The sequence below is a fragment of the Scyliorhinus canicula genome, chromosome 30 (assembly GCF_902713615.1).
Source record: "Scyliorhinus canicula chromosome 30, sScyCan1.1, whole genome shotgun sequence".
Taxonomy (NCBI): Eukaryota; Metazoa; Chordata; class Chondrichthyes; order Carcharhiniformes; family Scyliorhinidae; genus Scyliorhinus; species Scyliorhinus canicula.
The window spans coordinates 12,555,153-12,569,330 of record NC_052175.1 but is presented as its reverse complement, the minus strand read 5'-3'; the positions used below and the strand labels follow the sequence as shown (position 1 = coordinate 12,569,330).

At 51.0% G+C, this 14,178-nt stretch overlaps 1 protein-coding gene across 2 annotated transcripts in view; it reads right to left on the bottom strand.

The window, feature by feature from the left end:
- LOC119958653 (GA-binding protein subunit beta-1-like) overlaps positions 1 to 2,891 on the bottom strand; it is a 40,213-nt gene extending 37,322 nt beyond the window's left edge. The window contains exons 1-2 of one of the 2 annotated variants that reach the window (XM_038787194.1): positions 2,815 to 2,891; positions 1,896 to 2,003 (exon numbers count right to left, since the gene is read on the bottom strand). In XM_038787194.1, the coding sequence (XP_038643122.1) occupies positions 1,896 to 2,003; positions 2,815 to 2,868 (162 nt within the window). In that variant the 5' untranslated portion in view covers positions 2,869 to 2,891. The remainder of the gene's footprint in view (positions 1 to 1,895; positions 2,004 to 2,814) is intronic. The other variant, XM_038787195.1, reaches the window with a different exon arrangement.
- Between the last annotated feature and the right edge of the window lie 11,287 nt (positions 2,892 to 14,178).

The following is a 14,178-nucleotide window of genomic DNA, read 5'->3' as shown; positions in this document are numbered from 1 at the left end:
TTGCCACGTTGGCAGGCTGTGGCTAATGCGGCGTCGCAAGGATCGGAGTTAGCACTGTTGCTCCACGGCGCCAGGGTCCCGGGTTCGATTCCCGTCTCAGGACACTGTCTGTGCGGAGTCTGCACGTTCTCCCCGTGGCTGCGTGGGTTTCCTCCGGGTGCTCCGGTTTCCTCCCACAAGTCCCGAAAGACGTGCTTGTTAGGTGAATTGGACATTCTGAACTCTCCCTCCCTGATGCCGGAATGTGGCAACTGGGGGATTTTCACAGCAACTTCATTGCAGTGTTAATGTCAGCCGACTTGTGACACTAATAAAGATTATTATTAATCCTCAGACTTCACTTTTGTCACTAATTCATGGCCCTGCTTCTTGCTGCGGCCTTCTCCTGCTCCTTTATCCGTTGAGTTTTTTTTCCAATTTCCCCATCTTTCCATTTTGTATCCCTTGGCAGTTTCTTCGCCAATCCTGTACAGGCCCAAGCTTCAAACCTTTAACTGGTCTTTTATTTGCCCAACTCTCCCACCCACTCCCCAAACCCTTTTTCATATCCCTCTAGTTTTTCGAAGATAAAATGCTTCTGCAAAAGCAAAACTCCTCAGGGTACTCCCAATCTTACATAGAATTACATAGAATTTACAGTGCAGAAGGAGGCCATTCGGCCCATCAAGTCTGCACCGGCTCACGGAAAGAGCACCCGACCCAAAGTCAACACCTCCACCCTATTCCCATAACCCAGCAACCCTACCCAACACTAAGGGCAATTTTGGACACTAAGGGGAATTTATCATGGCCAATCCACCTAACCTCCACATCTTTGGACTGTGGGAGGAAACCGGAGCACCCGGAGGAAACCCACGCACACACGGGGAGGACTCCACACAGACAGTGACCCAAGCCGGAATCGAACCTGGGACCCTGGAGCTGTGAAGCGATTGTGCTATCCACAGTGCTACCGTGCTGCCCCTGAAAATTGCTTATTGTCACAAGTAGGCTTCAATGAAGTTACTGTGAAAAGCCCCTAGTCGCCACATTCCGGCGCATGTCTGGGGAGGCTGGTACGGGAATCGAACCGTGCTGCTGGCCTGCTTCAAAAGCCAGCGATTTAACTCAGTGAGCTAAATCAGCCCCCCACCATTTTCTGCTCTCTCTCTCTCTGAAGGACAATCTTCTCCGCACCCTTCTCATCATACGACGCGCCCCCCCTCCCCCCCCCCTCCCATTTTACCCACCCAAGATCTGCTCTCCTAAAGTTTGGCTGCTTGTTTATTCAACCCTTAAATTGAACAACTTGCTTATCACTACAGCAGCCTCACCGTCCATCCCCAGATTTTCTCGCTCGGTTAGTTCCGAATACATTTGAACAGTCTTTCACCTGGAGGGTTCCCTTGCTGACTGTTTAAGAGGAGACTCTTGAAGAACAGATCAATTCACTCAGACTGTCCCCAGCTTAAGCCCCAATCGACGTCGGGGAGATTAAACCCCTTCCAGCGATTACAACGGCGGCTTTGGCGCTGATCTTTCACCTGCCCTTTTGGGAACACCGGCGTGGATCGCCTTGCTATCGCCACTCGTCCTCTTTTAACCAGCTTTTGGTGAGGCCCCGGGATTTCCACCTGCTCCCAGTTCACACCCGCATCCAACTCATCCCAGTTCATTTCACATGTGCGTGATATCCCTGTCTTCCTGGTTGCATCCGCATTTACTTCCTAACTACAGGCAGCCCGGGCCACGTGCTCCCAGAGTCCCAGAATATTCCTGGTCGGCAGCCAGACTGTTGTGGTCTGAGGTTTCACAGCACCGCTTTCTCATTCAGCGTTCCTGCGGGTGGACCTCGTCTGAACTCCCGTTTTTTGTTTTTAAAAAAAACAAGTTTACCGGCTACAAAGTCCACCTACCCAATCCGTGGTGAAGGGAGCGCCATTTGCCATTAACGTTCGCACTTCATCGTCTTGTCCTTTTCGAGCCGCCTCCAACAGCCTCTTCCCCAAATCCACCAGGGACATCTGGGAGTTGCAGAAGGGACAAATAGAAACACACACAAACAGGCCAGTTAGTCACTAAACAGCTGGAGCATGAGGCAATACAAGTACCAGCAATAATAAATGAAGCTCAGGCCATCCACTAGCGGCTGTTGCACGGTTCAAAGAGGGCGGAACCACTAACGGTCGTGGTCTCAGTCTTGCAAACCTCCCGTCTTTGGCGCGTTTCTTCATAGAATTTACAGCGCAGGAGGAGGCCATTCGGCCCATCGGGGCTTCACCGGCTCTTGGAAAGAGCACCCCACTGAATCCCACACCTCCACCCTATCCCCGTAATCCCACCTAACACAAGGGCAATTTAGCACGGCCAATCCACCTAACCCTGCACCATCTTTGGACTGTGGGAGGAAACCGGAGGAAACCCACGCAGATACGGGGAGGACGTGCAGACTCCGCACGGACAGTGACCCAAGCCGGGAATCGAACCTGGGACCCTGGAGCTGTGAAGCAACCGTGGGAAACACTATGCTACCGCTTTTGCCTCCAGCACTCTCTCCAGAGGTTCGAGAGGGGGGAGTGGGGGAGGCAGACTTGTGGCCTGTTCAGACTTTCATGATGGACTGGGGTGGCAGCTGGGGAAGGGAAAATGAAATTTTCCCAGGCTTTCCACCACACTGCAAAATCGCATAATGGCAGGAGGCGGCCACTGGGCCTATCGTGTCCGCACCGGCACTCCGAGTGAGCATTATGACTTAGGGCCACTCCCCTCTCTTAGCACATTGTGCCTGCTCAAATAATCATCTATTGCCCTCTTGAACGCTTCGATTGAACCTACCAGGGCCACATTTCCAGGCAGCGGCCAAGGGGAGATCTCATAGCTCCAGATCATGAGGGGGCTGGACAGAGTAGACAGGGAGAAACTGTTCCCCGCCTGTAAAGGGACCGAGAACGAGAGGGGCACAGGTTTTAAGTGATTTGCAAAGGTGCGGATACGATGCGAGGGAAAAAAAACCTTTTCACAGCAAGGAAAGGGGGGGGATGTCTGGGGAACGGCACTAAATGACGATGCACATTTGGAGAGCCAATGCAAACACGATGGGCCAAATGGCGTCCTCCCGCACCCTAACAATTCGGCGATTCACTCTGCGGATAGGGACACATCTGACTTCATCAGGAGGGGGGGGGGGGAAAGAGGAAAAAAAAGACCTAAAGAAAGAACAGACGAGGACCGATCTGTGGCCCACTTTGTGAATGATGCTGGAATAGGCAAATGCGCGGAGAGGGAGGGGCTATTGGGCATGGTCATCGCCCCACCCCTACGGTCCACAGACCCTCTCCTGCTCGCCGAGTTTTTAAAAAGACCGCAGGAAGGAGATCCATGTCCAGTTGAGGACAGACATTGGAGTTTCTCTTATTTCCAGTACAGTTAGCAGCCCTGTCTACAATATGGTTTAATCTGGCTGAATGGAACGAGCTGCCATTTATACTGGCCGCGCTCCTATTCTTACCCCACACTGCAGCTCATACTTCCAACTTGGGAGAGACCTTGGCACCATGGGGTGGGAGAGCGAGAGAGAGGGACAGACTCATACAATCTTCGCTGTGTTTTTATATCTGAAGATTGCTCATATATCCTGCTCCCCACTGTTTCCAACCCTGAGGGCAATGGATCATAGTGCTGCACAACTCCATCACTATATTAATGTATACATTAGAGGCTCCACAAACTGTATTTTCATTCTAATCTTGGTATGCCCACATTCCAGTGAAGATACTGAAGCACCGCCTCTGGAGGGGTGTGTAGCTGGAGCGTGGCAAATTTACACGAGGCACTTGCCATTGCAAATGTTGGCAAAGTGAGATTGAAATGAAAATACAGGACTAAGCGTCGGACTTCAACTAAATCACAGCTGTTTCCCCCCCCCGACCCAGCCACTCCTCCGCCACAATCCAAGCCTCAATTCCCGAGTGCGATGGGGAGACTGCCTGCCATGTAGGAGATGCGCGACGTGTGGCGCGCGCTCCTTATTTGGGCATCGTTCCAGGAAGATGCGCACCGCCACCGCGAGATGAAGGTTCCTGGGGCTGCAGTATCTCCGCAGCCACAAAACGACGGACACGGGACTCGTCCGGACCTTTTTGAAATGTGGATGCCATGTCAGATACCCAGGTAAAGTGCAAACGGGAGGAAGGCACTTGATGTGTAGAGCTTGCAGGAGCAGGCGACGTCCAGCCTTGGACTGGGTGACGGTGCGGTTGCCTCGACGTCAGAAGGTTTAGGCTCAGCTCCACTTTAAGAGACTGGTTGACGCTTCGCACTGGCTCAGACTCCAGTTTTTGGACAGGCCCGATCTATCCGTCCTCTTGGGTGATATTTAACAGGTCTCCATAAACGATCAGGAGAGTTCTACTGGCCGTCAGGTCAAAGTCACAAACAACATGCAGACTGGTCATTAATCATTCCGAGATCATGCTATGCACAAAGCTCGTGTGCTCCCCACGATAAAATAGTGAAGACAGTTTGACGGCAATTCGATGGCAAATTACAAAAGATCACAAAAGGTCCTTTAACCAACTGGGAGATTCACACGGTCAATATTCGCAGGCATGAATTCCATCTTAAGAAAGCATCAACGATGCCGGACGGTTTAGCCAACGGGAGAATTGCAAATCTGTTGTTGGTTGCACTCCCCTGACCTGGGGTGGTCTCACGTTGTCAAGATGAACGAATTGACCATTTAGGATCGAGGAGGAGAAACGTCTGCGCACACCGGGCAGCACGGCGGCGCAGTGGGTTAGCGCTGCTGCCTCACGGCGCCGAGGTCCCGGGTTCGATCCCGGCTCTGGGTCACTGTCCGTGTGGAGTTTGCACATTCTCCCCGTGTCTGCGTGGGTTTCGCCCCCACAACCCAAAGATGTGCAGGCTAGGTGGATTGGCCAAAATTGAATTGGAAAAAGTTTATTGGGTATTGTAAATTTCAAAAAAAAGAAATGCCCGCACACATAATGTATTGCAATCTTTGTGATTTTGTACCCAGAGAGCTATGAGCGCACAGACAATGAGTAGATTCAAGAGGGATGTGGATAGATATTTTTTTTTAAAAAAGAGATACGGGGAGATTGCGAGAAGGAGCAGTTGAGGTAGAATATTAAAGACAATCATACTGGGGCAGCACGGTGGACTAGTGGTTAGCACAACCGCCTCACGGCGCTGAGGTCCCAGGTCCGATCCCGGCTCTGGATCACTGTCCGTGTGGAGTTTGCACATTCTCCCCGTGTCTGCGTGGTTTTCGCCCCCACAACCCAAAAATGTGCAGGGTAGGTGGATTGGCCACGCTAAATTGCCCCTTAATTGGAAAAAATAATTGGGTACTCTAAATTTAAAAAAAGACGATCACACTGAACGACAGAAGAGGGGCGAGGGGGCCGAGTGACTTCCACCTGTTACGGCTTCTTATGATCTCCGGGTCTGATCAGGCAGCCTACCTACAGCCAGAGATCATAAATATTGCAGAAAATCGGGCGGCACAGTGGTTAGCACTGCTGCCTACGGCGCTGAGGACTTGGGTTCGAATCCCGGCCCTGGGCCACTGTCCGTCTGGAGTTTGCACGTTCTTCCCGCGTCTGCGTGGGTTTCACCCCCACCACCCAAAAGAAGATGTGCAGTACAGGTAGATTGGCCACGCTAAATTGCTCCTTCGTTGGAAAAAAAATTTAAAAATCGGGTACTCTAACATTTATAAACAAAAAACATTGCAGAAAATCCCGCTGAAGACAGTGACAGCAAAATAAGAGAATGGAAGTGTTTGTGCGAATAGAAAACAGGCCGTATTTCACCTGTAGAGTGTGTGGGTGTGTGTGTGCGGGAAGGAGAAAGTGCCCAATTCTCAAACTACTCAAGCTGCAAGCCAACCCAAAATATAACGCAAGTGTAATTAGAGGCAGGAGTGGCCCTCACAGTTTCCTGTGAAGGGCGGTTCTGGAAACTGTTCCAAGAGCAATTGTGACGTGACGAGCAAATTGGAGTCATGAATCGCTGTTTGTGCAAAACTCGGGCTTGTTTTTCAGAGATTTGAAATGCACTTGGGGGAATCTGAGGGGAAAAACAAAATCTCTTTCTTCTGAAACAACCTTCCACACACACTGGAACTCTCCAAGACCAGGGATTTCCTTCCCTTCTCACCCACAAAAACAATGAGTCACACAGCTGTGAAGGAAGGCCTCACATGAAACCGAATCGCTATTTTGGTGAAGGGGTGGGAGGGGGGGGGGGGGGGGGGGGGGGGGGGGGGAAGAGAGATAAATGTTCAAGGAAGGTGCAACCCCGGTTTGATGCATTGATGTAGTAACACTTAAACGCACAATCCCTTAAATAGCCCTTCACAGAGGGCTCATTATTTTTTTTCTCATAAATTCAAAGTACCCAATTCTTTTTTGCCCCAATCAAGAGGCGATTTAGCATGGCCAATCTACCCACCCTGCACATCTTTGGGTTGTGGGTGTGGGCGAGACGGCTCACGCAGACACGGGGAGAATGTGCAAACTCGACAAGGACAGTGACCCAGAGCATGACTTCACAGCGCCACAGTCCCAGGTTCAATTCCCCGCTGAGTCACTGTCTGTGTGGAGTCTGCACGTTCTCCCCGTGTCTGCGTGGGTTTCCTCCGGGTGCTCCGGTTTCCTCCCCCAGTCCAAAGACGTGCAGGTTAGGTCGATTGGCCGTGCCAAATTGCCCTTAAGTGTCCAAAATGTTTAGATGGGGTTATTGGGTTACGGTGGAAGTGAGGGCTTAAGTGGATCGGTGCAGACTCGATGGAACGAACGGCCTCCTTCTGCACTGTGTACGTTCTATGATCCTGGATCTGCCAGCTAATGAGAGTCCAAAGGAACGTTGACCATTCAGCCCCTCACATGCGTTCCATCAATCAATTAGCCTTCAATTAGGCTGATGTGCATCTCAACTCCATCTCCTCTGTTCCATTACTGTTATAGCGCCCTTGACCAGTTCGAGTGGTGGGCGAAATGCCATTTTTAAGCATATTCCAACTGGGTCACAAATATTATCAATAATGCCCAATCCACTGTGCTTTACAGGGGAAAATAATCATACTTTTATCGTCTTGAGTGACACAGTAGTTTCATTGCATCGTCAGGGCACTTGAATTCAATAGAAATCTGGGTTTAAATGTCTAATGGTGACCATTAAACCATTGTCGGCTGCTTTAAAAAAAAACCTTCAGGGAGGGAAATCTGCCGTCCTTACCCGGTCTGGCCTACGTGTGACTCCAGGCCCCACTGCAACGTGGTTGACTCTGGAATGGCCGAGCAAGCTGCGCAGTTCAAGGGCAAGTAGGGGTGGGCAATAAATGCTGGCACAGCCAGTGATGGCCACATCTAACGAAGGGATTTTGAAAAAAAAAATCGTAACCCGCTCCTGTCACTAATCGCTGATAGGCCTGCAACACCATCTAAGCCCTCGGAAGCTCAGAATGCCCACATTTTACTCTTTCGTGCCAATTCTAGTGATGTAAAACTTCTTCCGGGGGGGGGGGGGGGGGGGGGGGGGGGAAGAGAGAGAGTATCATGCTCAGCTTGCGGCAACGTGAATGGCGGCCGACTGAGATTCCAAAACGGCCGCTGAATACAAGCTGCGTGGCTTAGACACACAGGGCAGCGTCACAAAGAGTGACACCAGGCAAAGCGATGCGAGAAAACACAGCCAGGATGCTGCAGCGAGAGAAACGGAAACAGTCCGGTCAAGGAGGAACCCAGAAGATACCGAATCGCACTCTTGCTCATAAAGGTGGTTGCGCGACAACCATAGTTTTATTTTGGTGGGGGTAGTGCGAGGGGGCAGAGAGATTTAGGAGGGAAATTCCAGAGTGGTTGGAAGGCTTGACCGTCAACGTTGGTTGATTGGTAATTTTTGGGAATTATTTGCTGAGCTGAAAAGCAATGAACCTCGAAGAACTGCCAGGAACAGGTGTGTTTTTTAAATCCCTCCATCTCAAAACTCTGCAGCGAGTGTTTTTGTCAACTTCCCAAGTGCAGATGGTGTGCACGCGCAGTGTCTGGGCGCCAGAGACATGCTAGATACTAAACACAGCGGTGGCCCGGCGGGTAGTACTTTCACCACCGCCTGTAATCCTAGCTGACACTTAGTGCGGTACTGAGGGAGTGCAGCATTGTCACCATCATGGCCGCGCTCTCGGTGGACGTGAATGATCCTGCGGCCACTGCTGGGAGAAGAACGGGAAAGTTCCGCTCAATGTCCTGGGACTGATATTTAACCCTCTTGTCACGATCGCGTCACTGGCTACCAGCTTCCTACATGACAGAGCTTACAAGGCGCACTGCCCGCAAGGTGCCTCTGGACAGGCTGAGGCTGTGAAAGGAGCTGCATGAATTCAGGTCTATCAGTCTTTCAGACTGACACGCACACGCCGAGAGGTCACTGTGCCAGTAAGTTGTACCTGGGTCCCCCCCGCAGACACTCCCGCCACCATACCACAAGTTTCAATAAACAGCACTGAAGGGAGTTGGGCTAGCCGGAATGTAGAAGTCACACCGGCAAGCGGTTTCAGAGCGCAAACTGATAGCCAGTGTAATGTCAGAATGAAACTAGAACAGGCTGGAACCCTGTAGCAGGTCAGCCATCAAGACTGAAAGAAAGATGGGCAGGTTAGTCAGTAGGGTTATTGAAATAAATGAGATTAAGAGGGAAGGGATAGAATCCACTAGCCTGTCTTTACTCCGTATGGATAAAATTCTTCCAGCATTTAGAAGTTTATTTAAGTTTAAGGAATTCAGATATTGTTTTCTTTATGAAGAGCACAAGGGCATACCTCATTTAACAGACATCCCAGCAGACCATGTACAATCTGAAGCATCATTAACACTTGAGCCGATTAATTTTTTTTTTAGAATTTAGAACAGTACAGCACAGAACAGGCCCTTCGGCCCTCGATGTTGTGCCGAGCAATGATCACCCCACTCAAACTCACGTATCCACCCTATACCCGTAACCCAACAACTTCCCCTTAACCTTACTTTTTAGGACACTACGGGCAATTTATCACGGCCAATCCACCTAACCCGCACATCTTTGGACTGTGGGAGGAAACCGGAGCACCCGGAGGAAACCCACACACACACAGGGAGGACGTGCAGACTCCGCACAGACAGTGACCCAGCCGGGAACCGAACCTGGGACCCTGGAGCTGTGAAGCATTGATGCTAACCACTATGCTACCGTGCTGCCCATCTTTTCTTACTCAAATACTCGTGTGTATTATTCAACAGCCGGTTAATTGCTACAATTGTCGCTGGACCTTGGGTAGTGTTCTGCCGAGATCTTAGGTGGCCATATCCCTTCACCTGCCAGGCAGCTGTTACCAGAAGTGGGGCAAGTTCTTGTCGGATAGGAGGGCAGCACGGCGGCGCAGTGAGTTAGCACTGCGGCCTCACGGCGCCGAAGTCCCAGGTTCGATCCCGGCTCTGGGTCACTGTCCGAGTGGAGTCTGCATATTCTCCCCGTGTTTGTGTGGGTTTCACCACCCCCACAACCCAAAGATGTGCAGGGTAGGTGGACTGGCCACGCTAAATTGCTCCTTAATTGGAGAAAATCAATTGGGTACTCTAAAAAAAAAATTTTTTTTAAGTTCTTGTCGGATAGAACAGGAGCAGACTACTGGGCCAGCGCAAGAGTGACCCAATCGGCAACGTCTCCTTAACATGTCATCCAAAACCTTCGCACGTCTGGGCTTCGCTGGGCTAGGAAATTCAGCTCCCGCATTTCAGCCAATCAGAAGCCAACATCTGCAGCCCCAAGGGGCCAACTGCTAACATGAATCAGCTTGCATTTGTATAGCACCTTTCAAATAGAGAAACGTACTGAAGGCACTTCACAGGGATGTGACGAAACAAAATTTGACACCAGGAAACATGGAAGGTAGGCAACCAAAAAGCTCGCCTTCAAGAACACATTCAAGTACTCTGGAGAGGTAAAGGAGGTTGGCACGGCAAAGATGGAGGGAGTCTCAAGGATCGGTTTCTTGAGGAGAGGGGTGATGGCGGTAGATTCAAGGGTTGGGGGAAGTATCTCAGGAGAGAACACCGTCAACGATGCCAGCTAAGGCGAGGGTCGGGAAAATGTCGAGGGTCACATCAGGAGACGGGTCTCACGGACAAGACATGCTTGGAGAGACCATGGGGGGGGGGGGGGAAGGGTGGTCACAACCTTAGTGACAAGCACTCTTCGCCACTTCCAGTTGGGGAGGGAAGGCCGCAGCACAATCATAAATGTTTTCCAGCTCCTATTAGATTTCCCCCCCCCCCCCCCCCCCCCACTCCCACTCCAATCCACGAAGGCCTCAGGAAAACAAAAAAATCACTTTTAGCACTTAGCAAACGTGAATGTTCAACAGACAGTCGGAACTCAAAAACGTTAACCTGTTCTCCGAACGAATCCACTGGCTTGAACCTCCCCTGTCTTACACTCCGCACCTCCCTCGTTGAACCTTCACCTCGTGCCTTGATGGTTCAGTGTCAACCCGAGACAACATTCTGAACTTGTGCCACTTCCATAACCAGTTACCGTCTCGTAAACAAATTCCCCCCCCCGAAAGGCCTCGCTCTCTACAGTCGCATTTAACGGGTCTCTCCCGACATCACCGTGCGCGAGCTGAAGGTGGCCTGGAGCGGCGGGTGTGGACAAGTAGTTAAGAGTTTTCTGAACGTCCACCGTGGTTGAGCCCTGCCAATTCTGCGTGTAGTTATAGTTTTTCGCCGAACTAACACAATAGTTAATTTCCTGATTAAAATGGAAATAAGTATCAAGTAGATTGCTAATGAGCCTTTCTGCTCGTGTAATTCTTTCCGTGACCCCTTTTCACACCCTCTCTCTACAAACCTCCCACATACTTTCGCTTCTCATCTCAACTGATTTCCAGATTTTGATAATCCTTTCCTGCTCTGTGTTAAGTGTCTGATTTGGACCATGCCCTGTGTGTCGCCCTACAACAATTTACATGTGTACAGCGCCTCCAATATTATCAACTCTCCCAAAGCACCTCACAGCGGCGGCATGAGGCAGAAATGGACACGGAGACGACATCTGGGCAGACGGCCAAAAGCCGGTTTTAAGGAGCATCTCACTGCGGAAGGCGATCTGGCGGGAGCGATTAAAATCCAGAGACGTTGACGACTGGAGGAGGGCAGAGATCTCAGAAGGTTGTGGGGAGGAGATTGCAGCCGGGTTTGGCCAAGGAGGGATTCAAAAACAAGGATAAGCATTTTAAAAATCAATGCATCGCTTGACCAGGGGTCAGTGAGCCTCATTGAATTTCGCTTTGACGAGATGGAAATACAAAGAAAAAAAAAAGAGGCTGCAACATCCACTGGCGGAAGCATTAGGAAAGGTCTCACGCTGGATAATGAGGCAACGTCTCAGGTAGCTGGACGGCTAAGCATGTGGTTCAGAATAACGACAACAGCGCAGGGGTCAATCCCCATTCCACCTCGAGGTAGACACGCAGCCTGCCTCCCTCACCCTGCCCCGCACTGAAACCAGGGCACGCGATGGGGCTCGGTGAGCCTCGAATAACTGAGGGTGCTACCTGGAGAAGAATTCGGAGAATGGCACAACACATTTGGCCTATTGTACCATTGGGAAGGGTTATCGAATTCGTCCCCACTCCCTGACCTTTCCTCTTCAAGTAGTTGTCTGGTCCGATTTCAATTTGGTCTCACTGGGACGAAGACATTTTGTAATTTTTGTCCCATTTCTTCAGCCGCTTGAACGCAGATCTTGCTCGTGTTTGCCGACTGACATCAACGGGCAAGGGCAACCGAAGCTGTTCTACACTTCTCAAACGAAATGGCTCCCAGCACGCCACAGATCACCTGCACCTATCAACTAAATAACTGTCTTGATCACGGCCAATACACCTAACCTGCACGTCTTCGGACTGTGGGAGGAACCCGGAGCACCCAGAGGAAACCCACAGACACAGGGAGGGCATGCAAACTCCACACACAGACCCGAGGCCGTAATTGAAGCCGGGTCCCTGTTGTAGGGAGGCAGCAGAACTGACCACTGTCCCACCGCGCCGCATCGTAAAACAGCATCTTATGATGCCGGCTAAATACAAATAAAAAAATAATTTCTATAGAACCGTTGATGAGCTCAGGAGGTCTCAAAGCTCTCCTTAGCCAATGAAAGCTTTTTTTTTAAATGTAGGCACTTATGTGGCAAACACAGAAGCAAATTAGTGCACAGCAAGCTCCCATAACCAGCCATTGATAATGACCCAGGTTGCCCGTTTCCTTTGGGACACCGACTGAGGGGTAAATCTCATCCGCACTGGGGAAAGCTCACCGTCATTCAATCAGATGAGCGAAAAGATATTCATAAGTCACAGAGGCACAAGAACAGCACGGCAGATGACAAATTACTGGGGCCGGTTTAGCTCACTGGGCTGAATCGCTGGCTTTGAAAGCAGGCCAAGGCAGGCCAGCAGCACGGTTCAATTCCCGTACCAGCCTCCCCGAACAGGCGGCGGAATGTGGCGACTAGGAGCTTTTCACAGTAACTTCATTTGAAGCCTACTTGTGACAATAAGCGATTTGCATTTCATTTCAAATACTTTGACAAAAAGGAAAGGGGTGGGGGAGCGGGCAAGCAGTGTTCACAGCAACAAAACCCACGGATTAACCAACTGTCAGTGCCCCCCCCCCCCCCCCCCCGGCAAACGTGGTGTAAACACACCCTACCGTTTTGCACCCATTCAGCTCAGTTAGGAGCCCCATCCCCACCCATGATTCAGAAGCAGACCGCAGCGCTCAGATCATCTGAGTCACGGCTGGCACAGTGACGGCTTTGTGCCTTCACCGGTCCACATTTTAAATTGGGACAATGCAGCCGCCTGGGGCTAAGGAGCAGGGAGGGGGAACAACCCAGGCTCCTGTTTAGAGAGAGCGAGGCGCGGGGAAGGGACGGCATCCGGCTCGCCTGCAATGCCGCCCACGACCCAGACGACTTTCCCAGTCTTGGGGGTACGCACGTGGGGGTGCACAATTTGCACAGACACCAGACTTGGAGGCCACTTGACTCAACATGGCCGTGCGTCACTTTCAAAGCCCCGCCCCCCCGCTTCAAACATAGTCGGTAAACCTGTTTATTGCAATTCCAGCTGCCAGAAATATGCTATGACAAACATTTCTTCTCAAACTGAACCAAACTCAACAACAATTTACAATAATAACAATCGTCGCCGGCACAAATTCGTTCTACTCTCCCCAGTCTTTCAAAGCAACGAATAATTATTTCCATCTCAGTCAGGACACAGCAGGGCCAGACAAGACTGGTGAGCTGGGAAGTTGGGTGGGGAGGCGGTGGGGAAGAGAGAAAGCAAATCAGAGCGAGAGGGAGGAGGAGGTAAAGGAAATCAGAGCTAGAGGGGGAAGGAAGAGAAGGAAATCAGAGAGAGATAGGGAAGGAAGAGAAGGAAATCAGAGCGAGAGGGGGAAGGAAATCAGAGCGAGAGGGGGGAAGGAAGAGAAGGAAATCAGAGCGAGAGGGGGAAGGAAATCAGAGCGAGAGAGGGCAGGAAGAGAAGGAAATCAGGGGGAGAGGGGGAAAGGAAGAGAAGGAAATCGGAGCGAGAGGGGGAACGATACAATTAGAAAAAGAAAAGTCAAGAGAGTGAGGAACAATGAAAGGAAATAGAGACGGGAATGATGGGGAATCAGAGATGGGATGGAAGAAAAATAGGGTGAGGAGATGATGGAAAAGATCAAGAAGGAAAGAGAAAATTTACAGAGTGAGAACAATCGTGAGGGATAGGGGGTAGACAGACCCCAGAGAGTGAGGGATACGGGGAGACAGGACAGACTCAGAGTGTGAGGGATACGGGGGAGGAGACAGACAGACCAGAGAGTGGAGGGATACGGGGAGACAGACCCAGAGAGTGAGGGATCGGGAAGACAGACAGACCAGAGATGTGAGGATACGGGGAGACAGACAGACCCAGAGAGTGAGGGCTATACGGGGAGACAGACCAGAGGTGAGGGATAGGGGGGACACAGACAGACCCAGAGAGTGAGGATACGGGGAGACAGACCCCAGAGAAGTGAGGGGATACGGGGAGACAGACAGACCCAGAGAGTGAGGGATACGGGGACACAGACAGGCCCAGAG